Source organism: Brachyistius frenatus, unplaced genomic scaffold (assembly GCF_029030835.1).
Source record: "Brachyistius frenatus isolate BFR_SWC_R1_liver_20210118 unplaced genomic scaffold, ASM2903083v1 Contig_158, whole genome shotgun sequence".
NCBI classification, from domain to species: Eukaryota; Metazoa; Chordata; class Actinopteri; family Embiotocidae; genus Brachyistius; species Brachyistius frenatus.
The window spans coordinates 687,984-700,416 of record NW_027210757.1 but is presented as its reverse complement, the minus strand read 5'-3'; the positions used below and the strand labels follow the sequence as shown (position 1 = coordinate 700,416).

Below are 12,433 nucleotides of genomic sequence, written 5' to 3'. Positions count from 1 at the left end.
GTACAATAAAAGAAATTCAACATGTGAGGTCATTTCTGATTTAAAAGCGGTCGTTCTTACCATCCCGGCTCTCCTGGCGATGACCGTGTGGAACTGCCCGTCCGAAACTTTTATCATGGTCATCAATTTATAAGTTCCACTTCCCAAGTTAAAGGAGAATCGCATCTGTCCCTCGAAGATCTCCAACGCCAGGAACTCCGCCTTGTCTCCGGTCTGGTTGTCGTGGTTGTACATCAGCAGCGCGTTGCTTTTCAGGGTGGCGAATTTGATGTATATGTAGTTGTTGTTGGGGTCCAGAGAGGGAAACTCCATGTAGGAGAGCTCCTCGAAGCCGTAGCTGTTCAGTTCGCAGTGTTTGCCGAAAACCCCTGAGGATGGAAAAAAACAAACAAAAAACAGACCAGAATCAAGAATCAGAGGAGAAGAAAGCCGCCGAATGATTCACGGCGGAGCTGTGATAAAAAAATAAATAATATCTGCAGATAAAACAGAATCCGATATGTTGTGTAGTAGTGACGAAACAGATAAAAACTGATGTCGGGTCTTAATCTCGCCAAAGAATCATCAAAAAGGTACAAACTTCTTCTTTTTGCTTAAATTGCAGAGTATTTATGAGAGCGGCATTACAAAGCATGAAAAATGGAGACACAATGAAATGACAGTGTTCACATTTGTTTAAAAAAAAAAAATCAAGAATGAAGGGAATAACTTTTGTTTGCACATCTAAAAAGTGTCCGTCTTGCTTTTCAATTTACACCGAAAGTTTCCTACGATTACTTACCGAACGGACAATGACAGTAATATCCATCCACCCGGTTCTGACAGGACCCGCCATTAAAACAAGGGTTACACTCACAGTGATTGATGATGGAGTCACACGTCTTGCCTGGGTTCACAGAACAACACAAATTAAAATGGATGGGGTGGCAGACAACACAGGAAAAAAAAAAAAAACCCGAGGGGAACACAGTTGACTTTCCCCACAGGCCGAGCCGTGCGGGCTTTTCAACACCTCACAGCTGAGAAATGCACTGCAACAAGACAAAAAGAAGCTTCGTAGTCAGCCTTGAAGTTTTATTTATGCTCGCACAACCTTGAATATGAAATAGAAAGCTGTAAATTCACCTGTTTTAGTGTTTTAGTTTCACTCACTTTCAAATTTCTTCAAATAAGCGAAAGAAATAGAGACCGCTTGTCCAAGATGACATCATTTGAGACAAAACAACATCTTGAAACTCTCATTGGAAAAAAGAGAAATGATCTCATTCAACTGGCAGATTCTTCTCACTAAGAATAATCTGATTCATTCATTGCGAGATCAAATTACAGCTCGATGAAACGGCTTCTTTTTTTTCTTTTCTTGCAGTGCATTAAGACAAACAACAGCAACGTACACGAATCACTGCCACACAAACAGGGAAACACTTAAATGAGTTTTAACATTATGATAAGGAACGTGACACTGATAATAAAAAAAAATAATAGACAAGAGAATAAATGACTCATGCATGGCACAATACAAAAAAGACTTTGACGTTGAACTTCTGAAAATATATTTCACGCTGTAAATCCTGAGACAAGTTGCTTAATGGAGATGGATCCTGCTGCCAAAAAGCCGTTGGGGAAAACAGGAAGTTGAGAGTTCGCTGTGAGGGCATGCAAACTACTGTAAGTCAATAGGTGCTATTGTGCAGGAGGGTCATTCATCTTGATGAAACCTCAAGATATGTGGTCATTTTTTATCGTCATAATAAAAAGGGACAGTAATGACTTGACTTGAGGCAAATCGTCTGCTGCAGCCTGCTTCGTGAAAATGTCTTTCAGATGCTGCAGTCAGAAAGCTGGACAACGTTCAGGGATCCAAATGACTGTTGTAAGTAATTCCACTTAAACTCCTCTCCCCTTTTATCAAGGGTAATAATGTTGCGTATTCATTACATTTCCAAATTAAAAGGCCTGATTGGATCTTTTATAAAGCTGCTCGTTTGTCATACTAACTCCAAACACGGCCAAATGAGAAAAATCCTTGATTAAGGAATCCCTGTGTATACAGTCGGATTAGAAAATGTATCTGTGTGTGGTCACAGTTGCATGCGCGTGAAGGCACACAATGAAACGTGAGAGCGGTGAACTGTGTATGGAGTCTAGACTCCGAGTCCTGACAAAGGGTCAGCTTAGCATCATCCTTTTTATTAAAGCAAACAGCAGGCTGATACGCATCACATCTGATACCCCCCCTCCACCCCTCACCCCTCCAAACCAGTAATCCACAAAACCAAACTGTTTTTGGCAGCCGTGCTTTTGTATGCTATGGCTACAACAGCCCATGGAAACATCGCGAAGCAAATATTTTCATTGGACCTAACTCCGTGTGTGACTGTATTAATGTTGAGTTTGTGTACGTGAGTGTCCCACCGCACGGGTTTTCTTTTCTGAGCTTTACACGAGTGACTGCGACGGTGTGTGTAGTACCTGCAAATCCAGATTTACAGAGGCAGTTGAAGCCGCCGGGGAAGTTCTGGCACAGCGCCCCGTTCTTGCAGGGATTGGAGAGGCATTCATTGACATCCCTCTCGCAGGCCATGCCGGTGAAACCCTCGGGACAGGTGCAGGAGAACCCCCCCACCAGATTGTGGCAGGTGCCGCTGTTATGGCAGGGCGATGGCTGGCACTCGTCGATGTCTGTCTCGCACAGAGCTCCTGCGTATCCCGGCCTGCAGCTGCAGGCGTACGGCTGCAGGGGGTGGTTGGAAACAAGGATCACGGGGACGCTTTCTTCTGTCTTCATATCGGGCCCGACACTGAGACGCCTCTTGCAGCTGCCTCCGTTCTGGCACGGGTTGCGTGTGCAGGGATCATGGTCCACCGCATCTATTTGCACCCCGCTCTGTCTATATAAAATGTCTTTGATACTCTGGAAGAATGTGGCCACGCCGCTGGGGTTGACATATTGTCCGTGGCCCCGTTTCACAGCTGCCATCAGGAAAGTCTGGTTGTTGAGCTCGAACGCTCCGTAAAGCAGCACCCCCGTGCCGAGTCCCGCGAGCTGAGAGTTGGCAATGCGTAAGAAGCTGAGGTAGTGGTTGGTAAGGAAGCTTTTGACTCCGTCCGAGTGGAGCCGGATGAGTATGCTGTTGTCCACCGTGGCGTTGGTGAAGCCCATGAAGAGGACTCTGGCCGTGTTGCTGACCGAGCCGTGGACGCCGTCGCTGCTGCGAACGGTGAGCTCAAAAGTTCCATCTGTCGAGCGGGCTTTGGAGTTGAGGTTGCACGTTCCAGTTGGGATACTGAACAGACCGGAGGACGGCGGGATGAGGGAGCAGTGGAACCTATCCTGAATGTCAGGGTCTTGGGGCTTGACGTCTCCCAAAGAACCTCCGGGAAACATGTTTCCAAAGTAGTGGACAAAGATTTCCATGGACCTCGGCTGCGACGGGTTGTCGTTCTGATCGTTTATTTTGACGTGAATGGTTCCTGTGGAGGACATTTGAGGCAAACCAGAGTCCTTGATCACAACAGAGAGGTAGAAGTCACTGATCTGTTCTCTGTCTATCTCCCGGCTGGTGGTCAACACTCCAGCTGGACTCAGGCTGAAGTAGCTGTTGGCAGAGCCGGAGCTGAGGAGGCTGAATAGGAAAGGGCCTTGGTTGGGTGGTAGGTCTGGATCGGAGGCTGTTAGTGTTGTAACCGCGCCGCCAGCTCTCTGGTTCTCCATTACCTCAGCGTAGGCGGTCGTCAAAGTCGGACCGTTATCGTTGATATCTTCCAGATTCACGATCACGGTCGTGCTTCCGGTCGCGGGAGGTGTGCCAGTATCCACGGCGAGAACAGTCAGATTATACACGGGAGTTGTTTCTCTGTCCAGCTCTGCAGCCACAGACACTTGGCCCGTTTTGGGGTTGATAGTAAAAACATTTTTATCAAAATCAGGAGCGATGGAGTAGGAAAATCTGCTCCAGCTTGGGACGGAGTCTGAGTCTTCTGCGCTCACAAAGGTAACCAGACCACCAGGTGATAGACCTTCACTAACCTGCACGTCGTACAGCTCTTGGGTAAAAACAGGTGGATCGTTGGCATCGAGTATAGTGATATTCACAAACACCTCGTCAATATCTGCCCCGCGGATGCTTCCTGCGTTCTTGGCCAGCACCTTCAGCGAAATCTTTTCCTCTTTCTCACGGTCCAGAGTACCTGTGACATAAATCTGGCCCGTTTTCCTGTTGATGCCAAATCCCTTCTTTCTGCTCTTACCGAAAATGAGGTAGTAAACCACTCCGTCGTCTCCTTGGTCTCGATCGCTGGCAAAAACTTCCCCGACCACTGTGCCTTTTGGAGCGGCTTCAGAGATTTCAAAGTAGTACTGTTTGGAGACAAAGCGGGGAACGTATTCGTTGGCTCCCTTCAGCTGAATGTTGACGTTGGCAAAGCTGCAGCGCTCCTCGTCTGGGACGTTAAAGGCCTTCACAGTTAAATGGTAGACCTGCTTCGCCTCATAATCCAAGAAGCCCTGGGTGGTGATGGTGCCCGTGTTCGGATCGATAACAAATAGGTCGCTGTCTGACGACTGAATCACGTAAGCCATGACGGCGTTAGCTCCCGAATCGTGGTCCGTGGCGTTCATCTTGACCACGGTGGTGCCGCTGGGAACGTTCTCCTGCACGACGGGGAAGTACTCGTCGGGATCGAACACGGGAGGGTTGTCGTTCACGTCGGTCACGTGTACCGTGACGGAGACGTAGCTCGTTTTCGCAATCCAACCGCCGTCAGTGGCGGAAACTCTCAGCTCGTGTTGCTGCTTCTCCTCAAAGTCCAGAGGCTGAGCGGAGGACAGCACTCCAGTTTTACTGTTAAGTGCAAACAGACCCTTGTCGTTGCCTGAAGTAATATTGTACGTGATAAGGCCATTCATTTCTTTGTCTTTGTCTCTGGCGGACACGGTCCTTATTGCTGTTCCCACAGCGAGGCTTTCCGGCACAGTGGCTGAGATTTGGCTTTGTGAGAACTCAGGTGTGTGGTGGTTTTCCTCCGTGACTGCGATTCTCACCGACGTTCTTGTCGACAAGGGAGGGTTTCCTCTGTCGCTCGCTCTGATGTCAATGAGGAACATTTTATTCATATCAGAAGTAAGGGAGGAGGCAACGCTAATCCATCCACTTGTTTTATCTAGTTTGAATTTACTCGAGCTGTTTCCACCTGTTATTAAGTACTCAACCTCCGAATTAAGGCCAAAGTCTTTTTTGTCGTGAGCTGCAACCCGAATCAGTCTGGTGCCAACCTTGACGCTTTTAGTGACGGGAGTAAAGTAGCTCGGCGAATCGAACTCGGGAGGATTATCATTACTGTCTACAATGTTGACAATTACCGTGGTCTCACTCATCAAAGGCTTGACTGCTCGATCTGAGGCTGTCACAATGAAGCTGTGGCGGTTTATATTTATACTGCTGGCACCTGTCGAGTTCTGATACTTTAACTGCTGCTTCACAAATATCACTCCGGTGCTGGCGTTAATTCTGAAATACTCAGACTGGGATCGGATGAAGTAGAAAATTTTGCCATTGAAACCCTCATCGGGGTCGGTGGCGGTGACCTGCGTGACCAGGGAGCCCACCTCTGTGAGCTCAGGGTAGTCCAGATAGTAAGAAGGTCGGCTAAATCTGGGGGCGTTATCGTTAACGTCCGTGATAAATACGGTGACATCTGTGCTTACAGTCCAGCCGGAGTCGTGGGCGGTCACTTTCACGATGTAGTGATCGGTATCTTCCCGATTGAGCGGTCTACTAATTGTTATGTCACCCGTGTTGGGATTAATATTGAATGGAAGGCTGGTGTCCGTAATTGAATACCGGCTGATGGCATTTGAACCGGCATCCTCGTCCGTCGTGGTGACTCTGGTGACGGTGTAACCCACCGGCGCATTTTCAGCCACCGTAGCACTGAAGATCTTAGAAAACCTCGGCGCGTTGTCGTTCACGTCAAGGACGCTGATCAGCACTTTGACTGCTGTGTTTTTGGGTGGCAAACCGCGGTCAGTGGCTTTGACTTTCAAAGTGTACACGGCCACCTTCTCGCGGTCCAGCGGCCGAGTGGTTCGTATTTCACCGGTGGCTCGATTGATGCTGAAACTGGTCTCTCTGTTGCCATCGATGATGGCGTACTCCAGCTGTCCGTTGGGCCCGCTGTCCAGGTCGACAGCGGAGACCATCAGCACCCGCTGAGGTGAGAGGTTCTCCAGTATCTCAGCGTGGGAGGGGTCCTTATCGAACACGGGGTGATTGTCGTTCACGTCCAGCACAGTAACTTCCACTTTCTCGTAGGAAGAGTACGGCGGGAATCCCTGATCTCTGGCCTCGATCCAGAGAACGTACTTCTGGATGTGTTCGTAATCCAGCGCGTGTCTGATGGACAGCTCGCCCGACAGCTGGTCGATATGAAAGGCGTTGTCCAGGTTACCGCTGGCGATGTAATACGACAGCGGTCCACCCCTCATGGAAGACCCCGTCACCGTGGTAACGACGTGGTTGTTCGGCTGGCTCTCGGGGAACGTGAACGCCCGCTCCTTCAGCTTGATGACAGGGAAGTTTCCTCCCGTAACGAAGCGGACGGTCACGGTGGTCGTGTCCGTTTTGGGGTTCGCTCCTCCGTCTTTCACTCGAACCGTGAGGGTGACTTCTGAACTTCCGGTCAGCTTCTCGTTGGCGGTGATGGCTCCTCTGACCGGGTCGATCTTGAATTTCTCAGAGTTGCGTCCGATCAGGGAGTAGTGCAGCTGGGCGTTGGAGCCCGAGTCCTCATCGGTGACGGTAACGGCAAACACCAAGGACCCTGAAAACAAACGGAAACAAATTAGTTTAATTGCATTTAATAAATCTGTAGTTTTTATTGTTTTACAAGAACATGTAGACTTAAATAATTTAAAAAGAGAAGTCACACTATAATTTACTGTAATTAAAATACTTTATCTTGCAGGAAAAGAAAACTTTTTATTCCTATCAGCATGGGAAAAGTTCGACCCACCACCGACATTATAATTAAACCCCGTCTAGGAGCGCAGTACAGCAATAGAGAGAACAGGTGCAGACCGTTTTTAGGACCTTTTTACGGCCCGTACCAACCTGCTGCAGTGGAGGCGGGGATGTGGGTGACGTAAGGGTGGTGGTGGAAGCGCGGAGGGTTGTCGTTGATGTCGGCCACCGTCACGGACACGGTGGAGGAGCTGGACAGGCCCTCGGGCTGCCCTCCATCTGTCGCCACGACTAGCAGCTGGTAATTGGCCCTGTCTTCCCGGTCCAGCAGGGAGCTGGTGATAATCTGCCCCGTGGCCGGGTTGATGGAGAACTGACCGTGTCCTCCGGTCAGACTGTAGCTGTGGGAGAGATCGAGGAGGACGTGTTTAAGGGGAAAGCTTTCAGATATTTGACGATCTGTCACAGTAATTTGTAATGATGTAATAAAAATAAAAATTCAAACTACAAAAATAAAGCATTAGTCTTGTCTGACAAAGTGTGAAGACTCATTTCCAGTAATAAGAGTGAGAATTGCTTTAATAAAAATAAAATAGAGAAATGACTAACAGGTCTTCTAAAGGGAGTTTTACTGCACTTTTAACTGCACTTTCAGCATTTACACTTTTTCTTTTTGTGCTTCAAATAACTACAAAAAAATTAAAACTTAGTCCACCAAATTCTTGTCTCTACTTTCACCCAGTGGCTGTGGAGCTGCTTCAATTGCTGCATCACGAGCAGGTCTGGTATTGCAGCGAGGTAACGGTGTTATTTTAGGTGTCTGTAATGAGCATCAGGTGAGTTGTTACATTTAAGACAGTTTCTCACAACTTTGCAACACAGCCACTGGACTGAAGGGCCTTTAATCAGGACTGACACTATGTGGTCCATAGAGGGCACTGTTTCCAGGTTCAGAAGGGACATTTGAGAGGAAAGTATACTCAGTATTAATCAGCATATTATACTGAAGAGACTTCAAAGCAGTGAGTTAACCGATTAAGGCATCTAGCGAATGCAGCAACTGTTTTCCACCTCGGTGCTCACACAGTCTCTCCACAATCTTTTATTTAATGTATCTCACTCGTTTTAATTGACTTTATAGTAGAACTTTGAAATGACGAAAGGAAAATGAGATTAAAAGTATAACATATCACACACAGTCCAAACAAAACATGAAGTGCATACGTGTATACCATCAGGAGACATAAGGGAGGGAGGGGGGCTCTCCTGCTTTCAAACAAATATCATGTTTCAGACTGTATCTCATGAGTCTCTGGCAGGACCCAGACACAAATGTAAACTGACACATACATGTACACACCAGTGCATATTTTGAAAAGGTTTCTTCCCCCTCCAGAGATGGGATGACAAATTACAGAACAACGTGTGAAAGCCGAGTTGGATGCAAAGCTTATTTGGACATCGTTCGACAACATAAACAGATGCTTACGGTCGGGACGCAGTCCGGGGACCAGTCCAAGTTTAGGACTCGGGGTTTAACGGGGTGCGAGAGTCAACATCCCAAAACTGAAGGTAACCCCGGTTCTGGTCTCCATTAAGGGCCTCGACCCCCCCTGCCCCCTGGAGCCCCCTGATGGGCACATCTCGTACTGTCATAGGCAATTAACATCCTCATTACTGTGTTTTGGGGAAACTGGAGCATGCTGCGGTACCCCCCAATGTGTACCCGGTGGGGTTACCGAGGAAAGAGGAGGGGCTGGACTTGAGTCAGCGTCCGGCTTTGAGAGAGACCGGCCAGAAGCTCTTACAAGGTCCCCCATGGAGGAGGTGGGGATGGGGAGGGGAAGGCAGGGAGGGGGAGGGAGGAAGGGGGGTGTCGCAGTCCGAAACAATGACTTTGGGTGTTGACTAAGACTTAAGACTCGGCACTCTGCGACTGAACTCCTGTCGTCAGTTGCAACATCGGCCTGGAATTTCACAGAGCCGGTGATGAGGTAAAAGCGTTTCGCTGGGGGGCGCGAGGGAAGCCAAAGCTCGGCCCTGAAAAGGCTATTTATTCACACCAGGGAATTTAAGCAAAGTTGATTACTCACAGTTGTTACTGGACAGCTGTACAGAGAGACACAGATCTCCTCTGGATTGTAAAAAATGGACTTGTTAATGGACATAAAAGCTTTTATTCTGGAGTTAATTAAATCTGAATAAACTTTCAGTGCATATGATCTTCTGTTCTCGTGTTTTTGCTACTTCTGGTCATTTTTCATTAAAACTCTTAACGAGAAAATTTTAATGCAACTTTGGTCAAACTCTTCCTGGGGTGATTATTTCATCATGAGGCCCCTTTTAAAAGTGTTCTTTTCACCTTTCACCCTTCAGTAAATGTCTACAAACATGTAACCAGGTCACGGCACCACCGGGGTCCCGATGAGCCGCACTGTCCCCAGAATGTTTTTTTTTTTTTTTATAACGGTCAAAAGAATAAGGAGGAAAATTCTCTCATAGAAATGTCTAACAAAATGAGGATACCTTATGACGCCATTGACGCCCACATCTGCGTCCGAGCTGTTGACCAGAAGCACGTCCGTCCCCGTCGGGGCGTTCTCCGTGATGGTGGTGTGGAAGGTGGACGAGGTGAAAACGGGGACGTTGTCGTTGACGTCGTCCACCAGAACCGTTACCGTGCCGGTTCCGCTCAGCGACGGAGAGCCTGGAGGTGGAAAAGGAAGAAAATAACCACGAGTTGATAACCTTTGACTGATTATTCAAGTGGACGTAGCTTCCGGGTCTGAAAAAAGAGGCAGATGCGGAGGTCACTTAAGCTGCAATACCACCGAGGGTCACTAGGGGTCGGCTCCAAAAAGCCTCCAGCTCCATAGACTCCCATCCAACTAGTCTCACAAAATTCTCTGTCAATAAAATGTATCGCTTCTGCTCGCTAAAGTCGCTTCTTCCTATCCGTTTTCTGGAGGTCCATCTGAAATGAATCCCGTCATTAATTAGAAAATAATAATAAAAAAGCTGTTTTGGGGGGCGTGTCTGTTTGATTGACAGGCCTGTGGTGCAGTCAGGTTACGGCTATCGGTGTGCGGGACGTAGTATCGTCGGGTTTCCGATCAGATCGGGTCAGATCCACCGTTCGCTTCCAACCAGCTCGTCCAAATACGGTCACTCGAGGTTTCATAACAGCCGCTCGCAAAATCCAAGGGGCGACGTCACTGCTGGTTACCGCTCGGTGACAATAGCAGTTAACTTCTCCTCCAGCGAGCACACTAAACGAGAAGCGAAGGAAAAAAATGGCCTCAACGGCCGGCACAGAAGCGACTCATTACACTTTCCACTCACATGACAGACTCAACAAGGAGATATTTCACTGATAGAATTACAAACTCTTTTTTTTTTTTTTTTTTGTGCCACAGGACACACGTGTACATCATTAAGGACACCCAGTTTGGACTTAAGACACATGTACATGACTTGTCATTTGCAGCAAGATCAACACTGAAACCAATTCATGCTCCCGCTGCATTTAATTCCCGAGAAAGTCTCCGAGCGGTGGTTCGCATTTCCATCGGTCACACTGTCACATCAACACACATCAGCGAAGAACACACTAAAGGGAGGGAGGGGGGGGCTCAAAGTCTGTGAAACTAAATCTTTCAGGCGTCCTTCCTGGGGTCTCGGACACTCACAGATTTAATCTGCTCAGCGAGGTATCTATTTTAAGGTGCGCGGCGCTGAGCGAGTCGGTCTGTGGAATTTGAGCGAAGGAAGAAATGCTATTACCAGCACAAAAAAAAATCTAACCGTTTTTTTGTTTTTTTTTCCTCCCAGAGCGGGTGACGAAACGGGGCTCATTGGGCCCTCGGGGAGGGAGTGTGTGGGGGGGGGGGGTATGGATTTAAATCAATAGCAGATGAAAACGAGCCGCAATGCAGAAAAACCTGAAGAGAGAGAGAGAGAGAGAAAAAAAGACATCTGCCTTGCTCGAGCTGCTCTTTATAATCCTTCCTTAAATGGCCCGCCGAACTGCCTGATCTATATTCCCAACGTAAACACGAGTTCAAGCCTCGTTACCGAAAGTCACAAGGCGGGATTTGGGGACATCTTTAAAGGCTTGAAGGTATTTTGAGTGCTTAATGATTTGCATATGGTTGACAGCGAGAGGAGCACCTGAGGAGTGAAAAATACAAAAGGTCAGATCTGAAAGCCACTTTCCCCACCTCTGAACCTCCGAACATGAACCTGTTCCCCCTCTCGCAGCTCGCTCTCTCTTCAGGAATCCGTGTGAATATGTTCAACTTATAACACACCGAAAATAAAAACATACACAGTCCTGAGCTCGTGTCTCCCGTCCCTGTGTGCTCAGCTGTGGAAAACATCAGATGCTTGAACTTGTGTACCGTGGGGGCTGAGATTAATAAGACATAATAAAAAACATTTGGAGGACGGCCACAGAAAATTCTCCCTTAATGCCGTGCCGTGCAAAAATCAAAACATGAAGAATCTTGAGAGAAAAGAAAGGGTGCCGACGGGGCGGAGGGTCGGAGAGACGGCTTTCGGGGACTCGTGGATTATCTTATAAATATGAGCAAAATCGGGGTCACACGCTTGCTATATTTCGCACTACAGACCAAGACTTCTGATAAAAATGAGTCCTCGTACTTATAGTTTATGTCACTAAAAGATGAAGAGGGGCAAAGGAGCGTGATATCGGAGAGACTTCATCACGTACGGACGATCGTGGTCCCCAGAAAAATGGATTTTAACAGCTTTTCCTCTCGAACATAAACTTATGTCCATGTTCGCATTGATCGCCGTGAAATCGCTCGAGAAGGTGACGTTCAACGACTGAGGGAATCTTTTTTTTTTTTTCGGTAAAAATCGGGCCACCGTCAGCTCACCTGGTCCGGTCTCCTATACCATATAAGGTAGCCAGTCCCTCTCTCTCCTGCGGCTTTTACCTTATTTGGTTTTGTTTCCTTTGCACAACGGCTTATTATCCTTTCAGTTCTGGCAAAAATAAATACGAAGCTGTACTTTAAGTGTTCAGTGCTAATTAGCAAATATCGGCACGCCAACATGCAAAACTGGGAAGGTGAACGTGGTAAACACAAGTTCCTGTTAGCATGTTGCTAATGTTAGCATTCAGCTCAAATCCGGGCATAAATAAAGTCTCACTGTGCCGAAAGTGCTGAAGACTATTGTTTAAATTCTACCAATGATATGCATTTATAAACTGTACATTTCGCATGTTAGCTTTGCCACCGTGAACAAACAAAAAAAATTACAAAACTCCTTCACAATTGTTTTTCTAAAATAGTCAATACGGTCTAAAAACTAGTTTAGAAATCATGAAATATAATTTAATTAAACAAGACCCGACATTTAATGCCACATTTTGCTTGGAACCCCCCCCCCCAAAAAAGGAACTAAATTAAAGGAATCTGCATTTTACAACCAGGATGTACCAG

At 47.3% G+C, this 12,433-nt stretch overlaps 1 protein-coding gene across 1 annotated transcript in view; it reads right to left on the bottom strand.

The window, feature by feature from the left end:
- fat4 (FAT atypical cadherin 4) overlaps positions 1-12,433 on the bottom strand; it is a 104,932-nt gene that overhangs the window by 16,976 nt on the left and 75,523 nt on the right. The window contains exons 7-11 of the mRNA XM_069716515.1: positions 9,489-9,669; positions 7,113-7,363; positions 2,473-6,822; positions 782-886; positions 61-368 (exon numbers count right to left, since the gene is read on the bottom strand). Of these exons, the coding sequence (XP_069572616.1) occupies positions 61-368; positions 782-886; positions 2,473-6,822; positions 7,113-7,363; positions 9,489-9,669 (5,195 nt within the window). The remainder of the gene's footprint in view (positions 1-60; positions 369-781; positions 887-2,472; positions 6,823-7,112; positions 7,364-9,488; positions 9,670-12,433) is intronic.